This window comes from Erythrolamprus reginae, chromosome 1 (genome assembly GCF_031021105.1).
Source record: "Erythrolamprus reginae isolate rEryReg1 chromosome 1, rEryReg1.hap1, whole genome shotgun sequence".
Taxonomy (NCBI): Eukaryota; Metazoa; Chordata; class Lepidosauria; order Squamata; family Dipsadidae; genus Erythrolamprus; species Erythrolamprus reginae.
This window is the reverse complement of record NC_091950.1, coordinates 106,313,736-106,337,851: the sequence shown is the minus strand read 5'-3', so window position 1 is coordinate 106,337,851 and position 24,116 is coordinate 106,313,736. Positions and strand designations below refer to the sequence as shown.

The following is a 24,116-nucleotide window of genomic DNA, read 5'->3' as shown; positions in this document are numbered from 1 at the left end:
AAATTAGGATTCTTTTAATGAAATAAGCAAATCAGGTTTTTTTTTCAAAAAAATGGTCTCTGCTCAATACTATACTTCTACTATTTTAATCATAGATAATTACTGGAGAAAACATGTTATTTGTGTTTGTGGTTCATCTGCCAGGAATCAATTCCATAAAACTGAAACAATTGTTTACTATAAATATAGGTGTTTGTTGCAATATCTGTAAAATATCTTGTCTCCTCAATCAGAAAGAGGAGACACATTGCTACATGGCATGTGTGACCACTCACATAAATAACCACCAGGGGGAACAGAAACAACAAATTCTATGTGGATTTAAGTTCTAATATCACTCTTGAATAGTTAGGATCGGTAATACATTGAAGATGATTTGTAAGCCTATTAACAAGAAATAGAATTCTTTATTGGCCAAGTGTGATTGGACACAAAAGTAATTGTTTTATTTGTTTTGTCAAGTGGTATACAAATATATGATATTTAAATACATGATACTAGTAAAAGAGAAACATTAGGACAGGGGACGGAAGGCACTCTGGTGCACTTATGCACGCCCCTTACTGACCTCTTAGGAATCGGGAGAGGTCAACAGTGGATAGTCTAAGGGTAACGTTTTTGGGGTTAGGTTTGTCTTAAGGAACAGGCTTAATCAAAAGATAAAATTTTAATAAATAGTAAAAGCAATTCTAATTAACAGGATTGCAGTATTTATTATTATACAAAAAACAAATAGTTTTACAAGAATGACTTTGGCCTGTTTTTCATTCAGTAATCATGGAAACTTAAGAAAACTGAGCAAAACTGCACTGAATTCACCTGGCTCTGCTTGATAGATATTATCCCTGCTATTTACAGATTGATACGATAAAATCAGGATTTTATGACAGTAGCTGCTGTGTTGGTGGTGTGGAAAAAGTATATTTAACAGAATGGAAGCGATGGAAATTTTGCTGCCAAATGGCAGAAGTGAATGATCAGATGGCTTGCTTCTCTGGGCCCCATGATTAGGGCAGGGTTTCCCAACCTTGGCAACTTGAAGATATTTGGACTTCATGCTGGCTGGGGAATTCTGGGAGTTGAAGTCCAAATATCTTCAGGTTGCCAAGGTTGGGAAACACTGGATTAGGGGATACACTTCCAATATGTATTTGCCTAATTGATATGCTTCAGTTTCAGATCCTTGACTGGTTTAAGTCAAGGACTTAAAAGTTTAAGTGCTGCATTTAATTTTCTGTGTCTAAGAATTGTTAACTTCAGAGAATAAACATTAACATCATGTGGAGACTATGCTGAAGTTATCATTCATGTTTAGTGCAGATTCAACACTACTGATCTCTTAATCATAGTTAAGAAATAAGGAGTAACTTATAGGCATGTGAGCCCCTTCAACCTCCTCTCTTACTTTGCCAGTTTATGCATGGTTTATTATAGCAGTGGGCTATGAGCCAGAACACTAAATTTCGCTCGCTCATAAGTTCTTGCAGGACCAGCACGATTTTGCTGCTCCACCTGTGGAAGTAGCAAAATCGCGCATGGAGCCGCAGGTAAAATCTTGCCGAAACACAGGTGCAATTTTGCTCCTTCACAGGTACAGCAGCAAAATTGCGCTGGTCCTGCAAGAACTTCCGAACCACGGTGGCGAGCGCAATTTAGCATTCCGGCTCGTAGCTCATCGCTGGTTTATTGATATATCTGCAAAGAGATCACCATTAGCTAATGCTAAAGGCCTTTATTGTCAAATAGACTCAACTTCCAAACCTGATTTAAAAAACTGACTTATTTTACAGTCATAGTTAATAGCACTGCAGATAATTGTTATGTGAATTGAAATTCACATTCCAAAGGGCAGTTTGGAACAATTTATTTTCTATATAAAAAGATACATAGATACTAGTTGCCAACAAAATACAGAGCTTTAATATGAATTAAACAATAAACACTAGAAAGAAGCAAACAAAACCAAGCAAAATGATAAAACATGCTTAAAGCTGACAAAAGGGGTAAAAGAAAATTACCATGCCTGAGACAAAAGGAAAGAGAGGATAGAGTTTATGAGTCCATGATCAATTCCTTTTAACTATAGTTAAAACATCAGCAGCTGAATATATCTGCACTCTGCCTCAATATATTTTCAGAGCTTTCTATCTCCATAGCCTGTAGGAATCAGCATCTGGGTCCCTCATTCCTAAAGATCTGAACTCATAAATATTCCTTAGTTTCAATTTATCTCAACAGACATTTCAGAATGCTTAACTATACAGATGTATATGAAGTAGATTGGGAATGGGAAAGTGGGAGAGGTTGTGCCAAAGATCTGATAATTTGGATTTATTATTCACTATTTTATATCTGATGTTGTGTTTAACTTGAAGACAAAACAATACAATATCCAGAGTGTTCAGATTGTTTAACAATAAACCACTCTATAATAAGGGCATATTATGATTGTTCCCTCTTCTGACTGATCAGATGCCTTTTTTTCTCTATGATGGCATAAAACAATTAGATTTATACTTGGGAATATTGTTCAGAAAGATTGCATCTCAAGATTCTTTGCTTCAAGAATTATAAATGTCTGGCAAAAAGTGGGACAACCTTGACATATCTTATGTGGATGTGTTGATTATTCATATTTTGCCCATGTCCTTCCCTATGAAAGGACTCGGTTCTGGATAGACTGTCTGTCAGCTGCTGCCAGAAGTCAGGACTACACCATCTCCATAGATGCTTGGTTAGAATCATGGTGTTGGAGTACTGCTGGCTCCTTGCATCATAGAAGTCGTTATCAGAATAGTCATTTTCTTACTTTCTCAGTAAATACAGGACACACGTATTATAATTTATTTATGATTTAAAATCCACAAAAAAATAGCAAGGACAACCTAGCTGGATTCTAAAATACATTTTTTTTTACAATAGATGCATTAGTTAATAGATGCCTAATTGATTTCACTGAGAATAGTAGACTCTTATGCCCATCTCGAGTCTTACCTGCCACTTGTATTGGCAGCTGATCCCTCCCCCGAGATGCGCTGCTCTCTTTTGAGATCCCACCAGCATTTTCATCTCTATTGGATGGCTTTCTTTTCCTTATACATTCTTCCCTTTCCCCCCATATGAACATCAGGATTGTAGAAGTGGTTTTTATCTTCTTGCTGTGAGATACATGGAAAGTTCTTTGGGTACCATAAATACAGCTTGCAATGCAACAGCTGTAGTAATACACTTGAGGGTTGTCTTGAAGACCCAGTTTGTTGCTCTGCCTTTGAGCTCATATTTGCATCATGCACCTTTCCCCTTCTTCTTACACTATTCAAGAAGCTTCAGATATGACAGAAGGTTTTGAAAACCTAAGACAGATACAGATAAAAACTACCGACAAAATAATTAATACAAAACTGGGTGTGATATCCATTGCATCTTTATGTAATGACTTCTGGTAGGTACAATACACAACTGGGGATAGATATGCAAATATTATTCCTTCTGCACATGGTTGTTTTCAAACGCTGTATGATAAGAACCATGTAAACATACAACTTATGAAGGGATGTTATTTCACATGCTGGCCTATGAATCTGTACGTGTTAGGATTTGTGTTTGTACATATACACACGTTACAAAACCACCAACAGTAGTGTAAATTGTATCTGTGGTGAGAAGTTATATACCTAGGTAATTTCTAGACATGAAGTCTCATGCCATAAAATTCCCAGCAGTTGTTTCATTGTAGTGTTTCCTAATTCATTAATTGCAAAATTAATGAATTATATAATGCAATATATCTACCATTATTTAATATGCATCTGTGACAATCTAAATGTAAAGACAGTATGTAACTCAAAACTTGCATCTTAATGTAATGGATTACATTTAAAGGAAAACTCATTTAAATTTTTTTGCATATCTGAGTCTGAAAACATTAACAGAATTGTCCTTAGACTTTCAAAACAATATGTAGGGATAGTTACATAGTTCAAGAGGTTCAGTATGAAAAAGCGGAACAAAGAATGAAAGTGGAAGAATATAGTATATTCTCCTGCCCCGGTTAAATCTGAAAAACTTAATTTATTTCAGTAATAGTAGCATGTAGCCCATGATCACTTAATGTAAGTTTCTTGATATAAGTTTCACCAAATTTAAAAGTTTTCAAAAATTATTATGTCCTACATCATTTAATTAACCCATTGGTATGATCTTACTTATATTTTAAATATTACATTAATTTGACATTAATTATTTCCCATTATCATCATAAACATTGGAGATCAGATTAAACAAAGAAGCAGCAACTTCGGACAATTAAAGCTGGTATTCAAACAGCTGCTTTTCATGCAAATTGAACTTCCAGCGCAATTGTTGTTGTGGCGGACGTGGAATAAGAACACGGACCACAGAACTGGGATTTATGAGTCACTTTATTAACATCAAAATGGATCTGCAGAGGTAACCAAAAGGGGGCGGAACATTAGTTCCAAACAATCCTGGGCAACTATGGGCGAAGGCTCCATTGCTGAGCAAGGGAAGGATCCCCTTTGAACTTGAACTTGATCTTCCCTTGCTCCTTGCCACAGCCAAGTGTGTGGGAAGGCTCACCTACCCAGCTTGTCATCTCTGGGCATGCGGTATGTGAGCCCCAAGGGCATCTCCCCTCCATAACCCGGGCCGGCCCAGCCTTGTAATCGTGGAGAGGAGCAGCCCATCACCTTCCAAAAGGTGCCCAAAGGAGATCACGCAGTTGCTGTCTTCCCCATTTTCTGCCTCTTACCGCCATCCCCAGTGACCATAGGGATCTGAGCTCCAAATCAACCTAGTCCTGACTGCAATTGTTTAAGCTGAATTGACCTAACCCTATGTGAGAACTGCCAGACACCCCCTAACCATCCCCTCCCCAGCTACCAGTGTGGAGTAGGCGAAAAAATGGCCATAGCATAATAGTATTATGGCCACCAAAAATTCCTACTCGGCCCCTGAAGGCGACCACCCGTCACACTGTAGCTGAGGGGCGGGTGGGTGGGTGCTTGCAAGCCAGGCCGGCAATCTGCATTGAAAAGGGGGTGGCAAGCTACGAGCCATCCCCTTTATACTGGTGGTCGCTGCTCTGCCCCTTGGACACGTCATGCCCTGCGGCAGGTGCAGAGCATGCTGGCTGTGTGTGTGTGCTCACCTCACACCATCACCTTCACACGCCTGGCCACCGCTAAGGTGGTCCGTGAGCGTCCACAAACACCACAAACCTCTGTCCAGCCTTTAGTGGCCAGCCGGTCCTTGCGGCAGACCACAGAACTGGGATTTATGAGTCACTTTATTAACACCAAAATATCAGTTCCAAACATTCCTGGACAATTATGGGCAAAGGCTCCATTGCTGCTGGGGCGGTCTGTAAGCTTCCACAACCGCCGCAAATCTCCGTCCAGTCCTAGCGGCCAGCCGGTCCTTGGAAACAACTTGGAAGAGTTTTACCACATTGTGGGTGAAAATTGAAATCTCTTAATGGAACATGGAAAAAACCAGCAGTCCCTTGAGAGCCAGGCCAAATATTTTAATTTAAGGGAAATAAGTGGTGACATTATAGTTACAGGAAAAATAAATTAGATGAGTAAATATGGGAAAGTAATTTACTACTGCACAATGCAAATAAAAGTAGCTATTACAAGGATGTCTTCAAATGCAAATTAATGTAACTAAAGGTATAAAGTAGAACAGAGTTGTCAAAATCAATTTCATTGAGGGCCGCATCAGGATTGTGTTTCACCCGGGGGGGGGGGGGCAAGTGGATGTGGCCAAGGTGGATGTCACTCTCGTCAGGAGCAGCCTGAGAGCTCTGCCAGTGAAAATGTAGCTTGGGCGGGCCTCACTGAGGTCCATTTTACTGGCAGAAGCACCACCTTTGTTTTGTTGTTTCCAGGAGATATAAGCACACCATGGGCCAGATCTGGCCTGCAGGCCTCGAGTTTGATACCCCTGGTGTAGAAAATACTATCTGAAGTAGGTTTTTTCCCCATAAATTATGGATGAAAATAAAATATTTTAAAATAAATTGTTTGAATGCAAATATATGTGTGTGCGCGCATGCACATAGATACACACATTTAATTTTAAGCTCAAACCATATGAACAAACCAGAAAACTTCTCAGCTCAAAAGAAAAGAATAAGTAAGTAGAAGACTGGGTACATGTTTTAGCTGGAAAAAATAACACCAGCTATTATCCAATCTAATCTACAATAGTTTGAATTGTAATCAATACAATCCACCTGATAAAAGGCTAAAAAAAATCTTTAAAATCACATGTTACATTTTAGATCATATTATGGGTTCATTAATTAATTAAATATATTCATTTATGTTTAACTCAGTAATTGTTGGTTATGACCTATAAAGCCCTTCATGGCATCGGACCAGAATATCTCCGGGACCGCCTTCTGCTGCACGAATCCCAGCGACCAGTTAGGTCCCACAGAGTTGGCCTTCTCCAGGTCCCGTCGACTAAACAATGTTGTCTGGCAGGACCCAGGGAAAGAGCCTTCTTTGTGGCAGCCCTGACCCTCTGGAACCAGCTCCCCCCAGAGATCAGAATTGCCCCCACCCTCCTTGCCTTTCGTAAGCTCCTTAAAACCCACCTCTGTCGTCAGGCATGGGGGAATTGAGATATTCCTTTCCCCCCAGGCCTATACAATTTATGCATGGTATGTTTGTGTGTATGTTTGGCTTTTAATAAAGGTTTTTAGCTATTTTAAATATTTTAAATATTAGATTTGTTATATGCTGTTTTAATATTGTTGTTAGCCGCCTTGAGTCTACGGAGAGGAGCGGCATACAAATCTAATAAATAAATGAATAAATAAATAAATAAACAAAAAAAAAACAAATTGATGTAAATACAGTGCACGTACATAGGCACATGTGCTACAGAGCTTTGGATTTAATTATGAAGCTACTTTGTGATATCTCAATACTGTACAGCCACTTCTTAGAACAGCTGCCTTTTTTCCTGGTGAACACATGCCTGCTCTCTTAGGAAAAGATATGGCTACTTTCAAAAGTTGCAGACAAGTGCTGTAAACTGTGTCCCTATAATCTGAATAGAAGATTATAAAAAGGAGAAGTAAAAATATTTATTTTTAATTAAATATTTTAACTGAAAGGCAAAAACATTCTTCTCATGTTTATTTACTAGGATGTTATGATTCTGAGTGCATCTAATTATATTTGAATAGGGAAATGAACACCAAAGAGAAGTTGCTTTCTCTCCCACCCCCATATTTTCTTCAGTTGTTGATTCAGTTTATTGACAGCATCTCTGGATATTTTAAGGGAGTAGCCCCCAATCAGGGCCCGGCACTAGGGATAACTTCTTTGGAAAGTTTTTTGCGTTGGTTTGTATGGACCGGAGGGGGCGTGGTTTTGCATGCTGCCTGTATCTCACAGATGGGGTTTTACTTGTTTGGACTGGTGGTTGGGTGTATGTTGCCCCGTTTTAAGGTATTCAAAAAAGCATACATGTGTCTGCATCCACATAGGCCCATGAAATTTGCAAGACAGTAAGATAAATTCCCATGTCATGAGTAAATGAATCCTTTCTTTGCAAAATATAGTCAATAATTTTTTTAAAATAATTATGAATAAGTAAATAATCTTGTAGAGTCAAAACATCATGCAAAATTAAAATCCATTCAATATATGGCTTGGACTAATCATATTAATAATAATAGTATAATATGAACTGTTATAATAAAAAGTATAGTCGGAGCTCGGACTACTATAGTTTATGGTATTAAAATTAAGCATGCTGTGTAAATTATAAATCATAGTTAGAATTTTACTCTGCCTACACAAGTCAAAAAGTATTGATCTAGCATCTACTTCAAGTAATGATGGTTCAACATTCCTTTTACAAAATCAAGACTAAGAAAGTTAATAAATGATTTGGTGTAATGTGTAAAAATGTTTTGCAGAATATAACTTGGGTTATTTTGATTACTCATGATGTATACGCAGACAAGGCAGCTACATTGTATCAAATTTATGCATATATATATATATATATATATATATATATATATATATATATATATATATATATACACTATGCTTCACATTCTAAACTATATTTGGTAAAACTACATTTAGTATGATGAATGAAGATGTATTAGAACACTGTTAGCAATATCTTATAAATTATGTAATAACCTAGAACAGTGATGGCAAATGTTTAAGAAATTAAGTGCCCAAATTGTGCGGGCATGCCCAAACTGAAAGATGTGTGTGCATGCAAGAACAAGAAGTTGAGAGAACATTTTATTTTATTTTATTTATTCATTTATTTATTTATATTGTCAAGTGTGTATTGGTAGTATACAAATATATAACAATGTTTATATACATGATGCTAGTAAGAGAGAAACATTAGGCCTTCTGCCGCACGAATCACAGTGACCAATTAGGTCCCACAGAGTGGGCCTTCTCCGGGTCCCGTCAACTAAACAATGTCCTTTGGCGGGACCCAGGGGAAGAGCCTTCTCTGTGGCGGCCCCAGCCCTCTGGAACCAACTCCCCCCAGAGATTAGAATAGCCCCCACCCTTCTTGCCTTTCGTAAGCTTCTTAAAACTCACCTCTGTCGTCAGATATTCTTTCCCACTAGGCTTCTACAATTTATGTATGGTATGTGTGTATGTATGATTGGTTTTAAAATAAGGGTTTTTAGCTGCTTTAGTATTGGATTGTTGCATGTTGTTTTTACCACTGTTGTTAGCCGCCCCGAGTCTACGGAGAGGGGCGGCATACAAATCCAATTAATAATAATAATAATAATAATAATAATAATAATAATAATAACAATAACAACAACAACAACAACACGGGACGGTAGGCACGCTGGTGCACTTATGCATGCCCCTTACATGTGCAAACATATGCACGCATAGACATGTGCAAATGCAGGCAGGCAGACAAGTGCATAGACATGTGCATAGACATGTGCACATGTGCAGTAGGCCGCTGGCTTGCAAGAGGCGGGGCATCCCAATACCGGCAGTGCAGCAAGAGGTAAGATCTTTTTCTTTCATGAGCTTCTGTTTCATCATTTGCAGGGAAACAGAAGCTTACCAAAGAGACAACATGGAGATCTGACCTGGAGTAATGGTGCATATGCTAGCAGAGAGGGCTCTGTCTGTCACCTCTGGCATGCATGCCATAGTTTCACCATCATGGACCTAGAACAACCATCAAAGTTGGTGTTTTCAAACTGTCCTTTTAAAATGGGGGAAGTCAAAATATTTATTCTTTTTGGGGGTACTTTTTAAGGTTTAAAGAAGATGCAGGGGGAAATGGATGCAAGGATGTCAAAGCACAATTTCACAAAGCTCTTCTCAATTTGATGTGCAGCTAAGCAAATTGTAGAAGGAAATGTTGATGTCTTTCATCTTGTACAACCCAGGCTGCTGAGAAGATACCATCACATCCAACCTTGAGTTTAAAAGAACTTAAGAAACTATATATGAATTTTATATCAGAAAATAATATAGAAATTTATTGTACAGTATATAGAAGCTAAATGCTAATAATATCTCCGGGACCGCCTTCTGCCGCACGAATCCCAGCGACTGGTTAGGTCCCACAGAGTTGGCCTTCTCCGGGTCCCGTCGACTAAGCAATGTCGTTTGGCGGGACCCAGGAGAAGAGCCTTTTCTGTGGTGGCCCCGACCCTCTGGAACCAGCTCCCCCCAGATATCAGGGTTGCCCCCACCCTCCTTGTCTTTCGCAAGCTCCTTAAAACCCACCTCTGTCGTCAGGTATGGGGGAATTGAAATTTTCCTTCCCCCTAGGCTTATAGAATTTATATATGGTATGCTAGTATGTATGAGTGGTTCTTTAAATTGGGGTTTTTTAGATTGTCTTTTAATATTAGATTTGTTTACATTGTCTTTTTATATTGTTGTTAGCGGCCCCGAGTCTTCGGAGAGGGGTGGCATACAAATCTAATAAATAAATAAAATAAATAAATAAATAATAAAATAAAGGATGTTTTAAACCTGTAGGCTTCCATTAGACTTTCTAGAATATCACATGAATTATCACATGAATTATTTTAAAGCTCTGCATACTAACAGTTATCAGGGTATTTTTTTTATTTAACATTATGACATTTATGGAGTGAATGGTGATGAATGTTTTTTAAATCATATTGGAGTTTTTAGGTTCATATTAATTAATATGAATTAATAGTTATATTAATTGGATGTTTTGAGATGTATACCGTTTTGTACTTTTTGATATGTTGTGAGCTGCCCCGAGTCCTCGGAGAGGGGCGGCATACAAATCCAATAAACAAATAAATAAATGACAATGTACCAATATCACAAATTAGTTAAAAATTTTATCATTAAAAAATAAAAACTGACAATGGATTAGGGGAGGTTGTGTATATAAATCTTTTTAATAAACTAGTTCTACATAAGATTTAACAATAATAATGAAACACAAAGCAGTAATTTTTCCTTCTTTTTAGCTGTTACTTTCATGGGTAGATATAAACTCATCCATCTTTTGGAAATAACTACTAATATCTACCTTGACGGGTAGCTGGTACAGCTGCAACACTAATATTACCTTTTGCTTCTATTCTGATGGGGGGAGGGAGATTATTTACGTACAATCCCCTCAAACCCCTCTTAAATGTCCATTAAGGGAACTAGAAATATTTTTAACAGCTTTATTTCTGGAATACAAGAAATATTACTTGAATTACCTTCTAAATTCAACTATAACCTTTTAGGCTCAAAAGAAAGAAAAGCTTTTCCATTCTGAAATTAAGATTTGCTGAATTTTAGTTGGGTGTTGAAAGAGATGAAATTTGAAAATTGAGAACACTTTTCCAAAAAGCACGGTAAGTTTAGCAGAATGCCATGGGAAATAAAAACAAGTCACAAGTTTCCTAAAAGCATTTATTTTATAACTTCCCTCAGAAAGAACTGTGTAACAGTTAATAACTGAAGAAAAATGAATTCTAATAAAAAATGCTTCCTAGTGAATTTTTACAGCATGGCAGCAGTTAGACCGCAATGTACCATGGAATCTGAAAGACACAAAGAGATTAAAAGCTTTGAAAAGACATTCCATAGAAACCTTTGCACTTGGAAAATCTTAATAAATCCATTGCGTCAATTGACTTACTCCTTTTTCTGTCAATCAGTTGAAGAGTTTTGCTCAGCAAAGTACCGCTATGTATAGTAGCCATAGAACTGTGATCCTCTTGAGTGCCTATGATTCCATTGTTCATTTCCTGCAATGCTTTTTTTCACCAGGACTGGAAAATCACCCCCAATTATTTTTCTGTAGTGAAGAAAGACAACTAAGTACAGTGATACCTTGTCTTACAAACATAATTGGTTCCGGGACGAGGTTCTTAAGGTGAAAAGTTTGTAAGACGAAACAATGTTTCCCATAGGAATCAATGGAAAAGAGATTAATGCGTGCAAGCCCAAAATTCACCCCTTTTGCCAGCCAAAGCGCACATTTTTGCGCTGCTGGGACCCCCCTGAGGCTCACTTCCATGGGAAACCCCACCTCCGAACTTCTGTGTTTTTGAGATCCTGCAGGGGAATCCCAGCATCACAAAAATGAGCACTTTGCTGGCAACGGAAATCCGGAGGTGGGGTTTCCCAGCAAAGGGAGCATCAGTGAAATCACAGCGTCGCAAAAACACCGAAGTCCTCAAAACCCCACCTCTGGACCTCTGTGTTTTTGCGATGCTGCGATTTCACTGAGGCTCCCCTCACTGGGAAACCCCACCTTCGGACTTCCGTTGCCAGCGAAGCGCCCGTTTTTGTGCTGCTGGGATTCCTCTGCTGGGATTCCCCTGCAGCATCACAAAAACATGGAAGTCCGGAGGTGGGGTTTCCCAGCTGCGGCGGTGGGTTTGTAAGGTGAAAATAGTTTGTAAGATGAGGCAAAAAAATCTTAAACCCCAGGTTTGTATCTCGAAAAGTTTGTATGACGAGGCGTTTGTAAGACGAGGTATCACTGTACTTTACATATTGGGGTGAATTATATGTTATAACCGTATGAATGTTTTATTCACATATAGTGTGCATTTACAACTGGTAAGAAATGGAGAACTATTTCTGAAAAGGGCACTGGAGGTTGCTGTTTTAATGATACATAGCACATGATGATTATTTTTTTGAGACAAAGCAAGGAATTCTCCCAAAAATTATCTGAATAGATTTTAAAATCTTCCCAGGCAAAAATTTTCCCAGTTTTTTTGCGAGGGAAAATCATTTTTTGCCAGGCAAATCAGAAAGAGAGCCTGAATGGGCATTTGCTTTAAGACAGAGCTTTAACTTTAGGCAATTATTTCATTTACGCTGCATTTTCATGGTTTAACTTTTCTTTATTATGGCTAAGAACAGCAAAAGCTGAAAATGTCACATGCCTCTCTAGCAAGCCCTGGTGCTATAACATTGTATTTTGTTACATTATTTTTATATGTGTTAAAAAAGAGTAAAATAAATTCACTATATAACTAATAATTCACGGTTCGCCTAATAAATAAAAAAACAAAATAAATAAGAGAAGGTGCAGAAAAGAGCAACCAAAATGATCAGGGGTCTAGAAACCAAGACTTACAAAGAGAGACTGCGGGAACTGGGCATGGATAGCCTAGAGAAAAGGAGGGCCAGAGAGGACATGATAGCAGTCTACAGGTATACGAGGGGTTGCCACAGAGAGGAGGGGATCACTTTATTCTCCAGGGCACCGGAGGGCCGGATGAGGAACAACGGCTGGAAGCTGACCAAGGAGAGATTCAACCTGGAAATAAGGAAGAACTTCCTGACGGTCAGAACGATCAACCAGTGGAACAACCTACCAGCGAACATTGTGAACTCCAATACTCTGGACATTTTAAAGAGGAAATTGGACTGCCATTTGGCTGGGATGCTATAGGGTTTTTGCTTAGGCAGGGGGTTGGACTTGATGACTCGCATGGTCCCTTCCAAATAAATAAAATAAAAAATAAGGTCAGACATTAGTAGCCTAACTGCATATCTACAAGAACATTAAATAATAAATAAGTAAATAAATAAAATAATTTAATAAAGTATAAATAAATAATACAATTTTAATTAAAGGTTGATTTCATTTTGTTTCAACATATGAACACTTACATAAATATTTTCAGAAATTCAATATTAGACTTTTTAGCTTCAGAAAAATTTATTGATATCTTCCATTAGACAATATTACGGCGACTTGAAGACTTCTGTCCAAAATAATCCGTATCTTTGAAGATGCCTGGTTTATCTGTTTGCATTATAGTTGTGCTGTTCTGTAGTTGTATAGCTCTGTAGTGAGTTCCATAATGATGAAATAGCAAGACCTATAGTATACAGTCAGTTCAGGGAATCCACAGGGCCAGGTTTTATTAAAAAGTATAGCAAATATAGCATTTGTTTTGACAATTATTTTTTTTAAAAGGCAAACTTTTTCTTAAAAGAAAAAGAAATTGACATTGAAAATGGAACAGGCTATAAACATTGTCTCTTCTGGATGACATATAACAATTGTTAAAAATGCACACCTGTTGCTGCATCTACTGTTGAATTAGCATTTGTAATTTTAAGGGCAAGATCAACAAAAATAGAAACACTTTTAATGTGAAATAGGCTAATAAATCCTACTTCACGTCTACAAATGTGTATATTTCAATTTAGCACTTCATAAAAACCAATAAATTAATGACATGTACTGTACTTGTGTCACATGTTATCATTTTGGGAAGACTTATAAAGGACTTACAAACTCTATTCAGTATAGAAGTGATACAGTTAAGATTTTCTATTTTAAATATTTAATTGAAGTCTTGAAGTATTATCAAATACAATAAGTTACCTGTTAGAATAAAATATGCTGCTGATGGAGTGACTTCAGAAAACAAAATATAAATAATTAAACTGTTTAATTATGCAGAAAACTAACAGATCTTTGGTTAAAATCAGGGACCTACTGAAATAATGTGTGTTCTGATTTATTTCATGATTAATATTTTTAAATCAATCAAGTGGGCTATTTTATTTTGCCGTTTTGTGTTTTAAAAATATTAATTATTATTAATATTTTTAAACAATCAATTCACATTAATGTTATTATTAGTAAATAGTTAAATTACTTAATTTGTTGGAATTTGTTTGTACTTTCACAAATATATAGTACACTCATTGCTACCCTTGTAAGAGTATTAACTCAGATATGAGCATAGAATTTCCCCGTTCTTTTCAATATAGTTATTTTATGCACACACACACACACACACTTTTTTATGCATATCAGTTTGGTCTGTGTACTAGTTTTAACAGTTAGCACACTACATACATGTATACAGAACTTGCAATGGCATTAGTCATATTTGAAGCAGGGCACGTTGTTCACACATTATATAGAGGAAACCATGATATGTAATTTATTCTTCTTGAATTACTGGATATACACACCATACACAAATGTTTTATATCAATTATATCAAAGTGTTTGCCTTTATATTTACGTTACATTGCTCCTTTTCCAGAATTTTAACATGACCCTGGATAATCTAACTTAACTTGTTTCATTTAATTGTGGCTGATATAAAAAAACTCATTGCAGTACAGAAGTATTCATGTGGCCAGGCTACCATGATGTGTGAATCCTAATTTCCCCCCCTAAATATTGTTATAGTTATAATAATTATTTTTTAATATAATTATTATTCATAAGAAAATTATTTTTAGATAGCAAGTTTTTATTTCCAGCACTAATATTATATTTCTGAGTTCATAAAAGATATTGAAAAGAAAATATAGACCTTGCAATTTAAGAAGTTATTACAGAAGTTGTGGAAAGTGCAAAAAAAAGTTAAAAGCAATGGAAAACTATGCATTATTTTAATATTTTATGGCTTTCATTTCCCAATAAAAATATTATTGACTGAACCATAGTCCTGATCTGGTAAGCTTCGTTCTATGTAAGGAGCTACAGTTCAGAGGCACAAAGTTCAATGAATGAATCAATCCTCGCAGTATCATGGAAATCTCAGTGTGGCGAATAGATGCCGATAAAGCTATGCTATTGAACTGAATGGAACAGTCTCTACATAAAGTACATGAAAAGCATCTTTGATATATCACAGGACACACCTGTTTTTTAAAAATAGGGTTGCACAAAGAACAGTGAATTTATTAATTCTTAGTTTGAGCAGCTGATCTTTCAAGGCAGATATTCTAAGGTTAACCTTCATATACATAATGAATGCTACAGCATGTGAAATAAGTCTGAGCCTGAATGCTCAAACATTAACCTTGAATATCAATAGGATCTATGTTTTATTCAGGAAAAGAAGAAAAAGCAGGCACATATTATACATATTGTATAATTCAATTCTAGTACAGAGTCATAACTTCATACGGGCTCTCAACATGTCAAGGGCTTTTATAGCTACAAAGATATTTATGGTAGACAATTTGGAATACCACCATAACTAAGGAAATACTGAATTTGGAACTTTTGGCCGAGGATCAACACAAAAAGTGACTGTTCTAGTAAAATATTAAGATAAATAATGAAAGCAAAATTAAGCAAATCTTATTTCAGTCATTTCAATTCCCATTGTAAGGTGTTAGTATTATAAACAAGTTTGCAATTTATATGCCACTGGTCTATAATGTATTTTGTCTTAATGATACATAAAGGATTAGCAATGTGCTGTGTGATCACATATACCAAAATCAGGTGCCCTGCCTTGAAGAAAACAGGTGACATAAAAAAGCTTGGGAAGAAACAGGATGCAACTAAACATATGCAAACTTTATGTGCATATATTTAATATTACTACAAAATGTCCATTAATCCCCGATAGTCCTTTCGTTTAGCAATCAGTTATTGCAAGTTGCACAATAAACTTGTATGCTTTGCAGCAGAGGTGGGTCTCAAGGAGATAAAGGAGAGGAGAGTTGTGACCTTATGGATTAGTTAAAGGGACAGCATTCCATGCACACAGGACAGTGTGGAATATGCTACATTAAACCTGAAATTATGCAGAGCAGCAGTACTCCAGGTAAAGACTCAAAGGGTGTGTGTGAGGTGCCTATTTTTTTGAGACAGAGGCAGTGTGGTTCTGTGATTAATAACTGGCCGTTAAGCAGGCAAGTTAATTAAGTGATGCAGGACTACACCAAACTCCTGTTACTTGCCACTGTTTCTCATAGGGCTGCTTCACACATGACATGCCAACACGAAGGGAACCATAGTGTGTGGGGGGGGGGAAATGATGAAGGTGATAGTTTTGCCAGGGTCTGTTTTGACTCTGTTACATGTGTTCTGGGCTCATCAGATTCCAAATACACAGCCGAAGAGACAAATAACACAACAGGTGTGTGCACATTTTTCTATGCAAGGAGGCTCCCGTTTGTAAGAAGAATATTATGTATGAAACAGTCCTAATTAGTTGCCAGATAGCACAGTAACCTTGTGGTAATGACTGGGGACAACCAGAAATGGTCTCATACATATAAAGGGAGAGAGAGTTGGGATGAAGGAGGCAAGGCAAAAGAACAAAAAAAAATGGGATCATTTATGTCAAACAAGATTTCTCAAGGGATATAATTATTTTATACCTATATATTGCAATCCCTTCTCTAAATGACTAAAACCCTACAGATTTATTATTTTGTGATTGATAATTTCAACCACTACATACACTTGTGTATTCCACTTTAATATAAGATGGTGCAGGAAAAAAAATAAAGAGACAAAAATGTTTCCCCTTACCCTTCTTCTTCCGTACTGAAGCTTGGAAATAGAAAGGGAATGAAAATAAATCAAAAACTGAAAAGAGTAGTCTTTTAATAAATGTTAAGCACTGACATTGAGCATTAGACACACCAGCCAGTAGTATTGGATGAACTGTATTTAAGAAGCATTAAAAAGTAGTTGACTATTTCTAAAATAAATATCTAATTTCAGAAGTTAAACAGCATAGATGGGCTGTTTTTTTTAGGGGGGAATGCAATTTGAAAGAGGCATTCTCAAAATACTTGGAATTTAAAAAGAAATGAACTGTAACCCTCTGATTATCAATTCCTAATTACCTTTCTGCAAATGTTAAAAGGATTTTTGAATGAAATTGTAATTATTAAAAGGGTGCCTAATGGTCAGTGAGAATGCAAAAACTTTATGGATAAGTATAATCAAGCTATGACTTCTTAAATTTGTGGATTCCAGCACTGAGAGGCCACACAACAACTGGAGGCAGATACTGGTATCTACGTTAAAAAACTAGCAACACTGTGATAAAATGTCAGCACATATTCATTGTTTCAAACAGCATTACTTAAAGTCCTTTCATTAATATCTACAAAGTTATTTGTGATGTTTAAAAGTATTTAGCACAGATTGTTTTCCAGGTCAGCAAATATCTCCCAAAGATGAATTAATTTTCAGGACAGCAAAAATTAAATATTTCTAATATATAAAATGTCAGAGTAAGGGATTATCTGAAAGTCAATGTGTTAAATGTTTTAGGGGCAAATAGAAAATAAATCCAACTATCACAATGATTCTAGAATTGTCTGCTTCCTAAAAGATATAGATATTTCCTATTATTTACACAAGAATAAATTGCTCATGAAACTTGGGGGATATTTGAACCAGTTTTAGGTGAAATAAAAAGGGAAGGGGTGGGAAAATAATGTTTTAAAAGTAACATAACCGAAGTATATTGGAAAAAACATATAGTTAGCTTATGCTTTACACCAAATTTAATTTCTAGCATTTCCACAGGGTGGAAAATGGCCAATCTTTGCAGATAATTCATTGAGAATAGACATATTCTAAGTTGGAAAAAGATAAATTATTTTCTTAAGCATCTTCTTCTTTTTAAATAGTAAAATATAAAGTATATATTTACAATAGTTTACTTAAGAAAGCATACTATTTTGATTAAATGATCTTTATTAATTAGATTATGGGTGTGGTTATGATAATTGAAGAAAATATAAAGAATCTAAAAAAAATAGAATCTAAAAAAACAATACTCAAATTTGTTTCAGTAATACATACAAACAAGCAAGTGTGCACAGAATTTCACATTGCATGTATACATTCAAATTCTTTACTACAGATAAGCAACCCAGACTACATTTTAATGCTATCAGATCTGGGTTGCAAAAATGTACACAACCATTAAGTGGCAGCAATGAGACACAGAAACATGTAAACTCATTATTGCCATCTACTGGTCATTCCACTTGTAAAAATATCTGTTAGTTCTAATGTATTAGCACTATTGGCAATATATATAGACAGTGCACGTTGTGTATTCTACAGCTTAATAAGAAATATCTAAATTCAATAAAGTTGCCTAAATATCAATAAAACTTTCTCACTTGAAATTTCTTAGCCTATAAAGAGAGGTGGAATTGGTGAGAGAATTATATTTTAAGATTTGCAAGAATCTGCTAGTGTAGCTTTACAGAAAAATAGAGTTAGCTTATTGTTTCCTTTCTGGTCTACCTAGTAACGCTGACAATAGCTTTATTCACATCAAACCTGTTGAATTTTAAATAAATCAAAACTAGAATTATAAAGCTATAAGACAAAATTTTATCGCACTGAGGTATCTTTCTGTATATAAAAATCATATTACTAAAGAAGAAAGACCATTCTTTTATATTACAATGATCATTTTTATATTGTTTTTATGGTTAAAAAGGTATTCAATGCTAAACTTTAAAATATATATATATAAAAGAAAAAATCTTAAAAGTCTAAGAGTTTTAGTTGACTTTATTTAGTGGGAAAAAAGCTGATTTGAGTCAGACTGATGAATTTGAAGTAGTAACACGTTTAGTGATTATAGTTATCTTTATAAATCTTCACATCCTATAGTACTTAGGAGGTCTTTGAAAAACAAAAGGGACTATTTTCCTTAATTCAGTTTGCATTTTTATACTAAACTCGTTTTATCCTCCCAGAAAGCTTCAAAATACTATAGATAGATCATCTACAATGATCCATACAGAAGATTACAATGTATAGCAAAACAGAGACATGAAATGGAGCTTAGATATTTAGCATGAGGTTGCATATTCTGCAATATTTACATTTTTGGTAAACTCACTCAATGAATCGAAGCTCTGCGAGCTAAATAGGACATCTTCATTTTGTTTGCAAATAATATTAAAGATTCTAACTACCAGGTACTACCTTACATTTAAAGAGCTCCTGTCATTTCAGGTCCATCATGGCAGTGCCTGTTAGCAGGCATCCACTCACCTGCTGCTTGCTATGTCCCTCACCTTGTTGTGTCACTGCTGCATCACCAGCCATCCCATTAAAGTGAATGGGACTGTCAGTGAGTCAACAGCGGATCAGAGGCGGAGCTGCTGCAGGACAGAGATGACAATTGCTCTTTAAAAATTACGATTTAAATCGAGTTGATTTAAATCAAATCCACCCTGATGAGAATACATCAGGACATAGATCACAGCTCCATTTCAGCCACTTTGCCTGTAAATGACTACTGCCATGGCCCAAGGAAAATAGTTTCTGGACCTTAAAATAGTTCATTAGTAGAATAATAATATATTAAAGCAGGAGTGCAAGAAATGAATTTGATTTAGCACTAGACACTGATTTCTATTCTTTTCCAGATACAGGTCAATGAATAGATTCTACTCACTGCTCATATAAACATTATGGTTAACTTAGATTAGGCTGTATCCGAACTTTGTAGCCAATCAAAGTTGGGGGCAAATATAAAATCATCATTTCTATTTTCCTATGAAGTTTCTGTTTGGGAGACTTGGGGAATTCTTTAGAAAAGTGTGGGAGCTGAAGGATGCAGGTAGACAATAGGCCCTTCCCTTTCTTCTTTCCCTAGCAAGGATCTTTAATTTATTTATTTATTAGATTTGTATGCCGCCCCTCTCTTCTCTAAAGAGTAATCTTGTTTATGGAAGCCTAGTTTTGTCATAACAAAAAAATGCAAAAATAATCCAGAAGACTTTTTTCCCAACACTATAAAAAAGCAACTCCATCTAGAAATCTAAGATATTTATCTGCCTTATTTTAAAAAATCTAAAAACCTTTCACAATGGATGAAAAGTGTGTATGCTATTTTACCAACTCTCGAGAAGGATAATTAAACAATATTCCCAATAATCAAGAAATCTGATATTGACAAAATTAAATCACATCAACGCTACCATGTATATAGAGATCCCTTATAGGTATGAAAATCATCGCAAGATTAAATTAAAAACAAATAATTAAAAAAATGTCTTTTGTAACATAACAATGGTGTTTCTGTGAAGAAAATTTTAATAAATTTTATAATCAAGAAAATAAATCCATAGAAAATGTTGTACACCTAATAGTAAGTTTTGTATTTGACAAATATTTTCTATTGAACTTTTTAGTTTTGTTTAAATATAGCTAATTACAAAAAGCTTAAGTATTTTTATGTTCAATTTAAAATATTGTGTTATTTTTTTCCAAGTATTTGGTTAAGTAAGAGATATCAAGGTTCTCTCAAAATGTGAGCTGAGCAGCATAATAATTTAATAAATAACATAAATAAGATTATGAAGGAAGTTATTAAGAATCAACCAATTACTCAGTAACTTTCATTGAATTTCATAAGTATGATAACTAAACCAATTACCATGCAAATATTAAAAACTTTTTTTTTTAAAGTCAGAAATACTTTTTAGAAATTAGAAATTCTTGCTAATACTTTAGCAAAATTTAGTAATAAATAAGCAATTATGATTGGTGCAGAACCCCCCAATAGGAAGCATACAGTTGCTGCATTTCTGGAAGGATCCTTTCTTTCGTCTAATGGATATTCTTACTTTGTCAGTTATTAAATATGATCAGCAAAGTGGAAAGGCTACCAAAAACCCCCGTAAAGCAGTTTCCCTTTTTCTATCTTAAAAGCAAATGTGTCTGACAGAGATGATAACTTTGATAATCGCTTGTTAAATTTGTGCAAAAGCTTCAAATCGACTTTGAACTGCTGATAGAGGGGATCTGAGAGCAGAAATCTGTTTCTATCCACTAATTGCATTTGGGAATCAAAGCAAAGAACCCCAACAGGAGCTACAGGTACATAGGTGGGGGGTTTTTTTGCCAGCTTTTTAAAAACAAGGACTAACAGCTTACCTTTATCCACTAATGAGATGCCACAGAAATTTAAAATAAAACAATATTAGATGAACTGATTAATCAAAAATACAATAAAATAAAATAAGCTACAGTTCAATGTTTAAATTGATGATGCATATAAATGATAAATACATTCTCTTGCAGAGCTGGAAACAAGGTAGGATTATTCATGCTCATCATGCAAACATGGAGCTTCCAGAAATGCAACATTCCTATGTAATCATTGCAATCCAATATTCAGGTACAAGGTGCAGTTCACTTTCAAACAGTATAACATTGGCTTTACATCTCCATCATTGCAGCATGCTCTTTAAAAACACTTTCTTACCAAGCTCTTCAAGCTCTGAGGTCATTGACTTAGACCGCAAGGTCAGTGCAGTGGTTGGAGCCCGTTTTGGCGGTGGTGGGGCTTTGCGTTAAACAGAAGGATATAGATAATAAGTAAAAACACTTCAGAATACATGGTTCAGATTCAATTCAAAATGACTATTATTATTTAAAATGAAAATTAAACTGCTTGCCCTCAGTGCCCCCCAAAAAGATAAAGTTGTCTCTTATCTATAGCAATACTTCTGAGCTACATATAGAAATGTTCACCAATACGAAATACAACACATGGGTATTAATTTAGCTAAATGAAAGCTTGCAGTAGACATCTTAGACACAACAATGTTCAAAACAAGACTGTTTCTTTCTGGTTATGCAAAAACTGTATGGTACTTGACTTTTTAAACAATATGTTTGCTATGCTGAACTCATAGTCTCATATTCTAGACATGAGATAAAAATGCATAAGTGAATCATTGTAAGCATAGCATGTTGATGCCAAAATTGGATTATTACAAGAAGGCTTTGCTATGTTACTGAAGCTCACATATATAAAATTGGCATCATATGGTAAATAAGATTTATGAATCATGTACTTTCATTCCTACATTTAATCCTGCTCCTAGGAGTAGATACTGAACAACAATTCTGATCAGGTATATTTGTAACATAAATACAGATCAATAAATTACAAACTGCATGGAAAAGTTAAAGAACAAATAAAAGCCACTAACCAACATTCAATTGCCAAAATGCATGGTAGTTGGCTGCAGGATTTCCTTATACAAATTATTCTCACCACTAACTCTGAGAATTGAAAGTGGAATAGTCTTAGAAAAGCAGGGAAAGTGCCAACAACTTGGCAAAAAATAATAGAAATTAATATGGAGACCCTGTTATTTAATATTGCCATCTTCATAATCAATAAACAATGTTGAAAGATAGCATGCCATAAGAACTCCAGCTTTATTCTAACATGAACACATGTCATTACGAGCTCATTGTTCATATTATTTTGTGTTATAATTATGTCTATTAGTACCTCCAATGATAACATACTTTCATTAAATAGGAATTACCAATAATCAATTTTTGGTTTATTATCAAGATTAATTGTTCTTTGATAAATGTATGTGCATGATTTAAAACATGTTGAGTTAGCGATTGGCGACATACGACCATAAAAATCAAATGCCATGTAAAGATAGTAACATGCATATGTATTTAACAGCAATGGGACAGTTGCAAGTATTAGTAAGAAAAAGACATCAAAAATACAGAGTGCCTTTATTCATCTTAGAATAATATTTCAATATGGTTGTTATTGATTAAAAATATGAATGTATAAAAATAAAAAGTATATTTGTTGACTGAATCAATCACACATGTTCTAGGTCAAAGACACCTTGAAGGATTGTGATTTATTATTTATAAATCAAATAGCTAACAATTATTCCTCTTTCATGATACCCAAAATCTGCCACCATATTTTGTTAATCAGTAGGAATGGACATTAATGTGGAGAACTATGTATATGAAAATATTTTAGCACATGCTTTTGACAGATTACAACAACACCTAATTGGATTCGGACATAAATGTATTAACTCTGTTTTTATCTTTCAGAAGATACTTAGTTATGCTGGAAATACTTCCTTGTGGAGCAATTCCCTGGCAATGAGTGTAAATTGTTTCATTCATACAGAATGTTAATAGCACATTGCAGGAAGATAGTATCAATTATAAAATTAGTCTCCACCCAATTTTTTCACATACACATACAGAGGCACTTCAGGAGCAATGATAGCACCAGAAGTCCCAGCGGCCACACCACTGGAAATCTATCTTAAAAGAATCTTTGCATTCTTGAATGTGGACATTCATCTTTTCCTTTAATTAACAATTACTTGAGAGTCAGAAAATGGTAGGCCTTTATATATGCCAGTCCCAACCGTCCCGCCTCTGAACCAGGGAGGCATGCGCAGCCTTCGCGCTGCCCTCTGGGAGGTCTCACCCATCTGGGTGAGACCCTCCCCTGCTGATCATATGGCGGGCTCCGTGCTCTCGCGCCTTGCCATAAATGCTGGCATAATGCATAAATTATTCCACCAGCCTACAAAAAATCAAAAAATGGAATAGTATACCAGATTCTTTTATGAAGAAACAATTAAAATAATGAAAAGACGGTACCTTTCTTTCTGGCTGTGTCATCTGGATCTAGATTTCTGGTTACAGTGACAACTTTAAGAACTAAGTGATTGCCTCCATGTCGGATCATGTTCACCACCTGTCGGTGGCCAACCTTGACTACATTTTCATTATTAACCTGTAGACAAAAAAAGAATGGGATTGAATTAAAGGAAACAAAATAATTCATATTAAATTCACAAGGAAAAAGGCTGTTTTCGTTTTTGTGAATTCCCATATAAATTAATTTAATCCTAGACTAATGTGAGGATCAAATTTTGTTACGCAGCTTGTCAAATTCTCCTATGAAATTAGACACTAGACACAAGAACAGTTTTTTCCGAACGCCATCACTCTACTAAACAAATAATTCCCTCAACACTGTCAGACTTTCTACT

General features: G+C 35.5%; 1 protein-coding gene and 1 long non-coding RNA gene across 7 annotated transcripts in view; both read right to left on the bottom strand.

Moving 5' to 3' along the window:
• The window catches only part of SHANK2 (SH3 and multiple ankyrin repeat domains 2), a 460,235-nt gene that overhangs the window by 42,171 nt on the left and 393,948 nt on the right, over positions 1-24,116 (bottom strand). For 3 of the 5 annotated variants that reach the window (XM_070761430.1, XM_070761438.1, XM_070761465.1), the window contains 3 exons: positions 23,722-23,857; positions 21,533-21,613; positions 16,807-16,827 (listed from right to left, as the gene is read on the bottom strand). In XM_070761430.1, the coding sequence (XP_070617531.1) occupies positions 16,807-16,827; positions 21,533-21,613; positions 23,722-23,857 (238 nt within the window). The remainder of the gene's footprint in view (positions 1-16,806; positions 16,828-21,532; positions 21,614-23,721; positions 23,858-24,116) is intronic. The other 2 variants (XM_070761447.1, XM_070761457.1) reach the window with 2 other exon arrangements.
• Positions 10,936-11,268, bottom strand: LOC139172399 (uncharacterized). 2 transcript variants are annotated; one of them, XR_011559869.1, is made up of 2 exons: positions 11,179-11,268; positions 10,936-11,105 (listed from the first exon to the last, which is right to left on the bottom strand). It is a non-coding gene; the product is annotated as an uncharacterized lncRNA (long non-coding RNA). The 2 variants fall into 2 exon arrangements; XR_011559868.1 differs by having other exon boundaries at positions 10,936-11,080.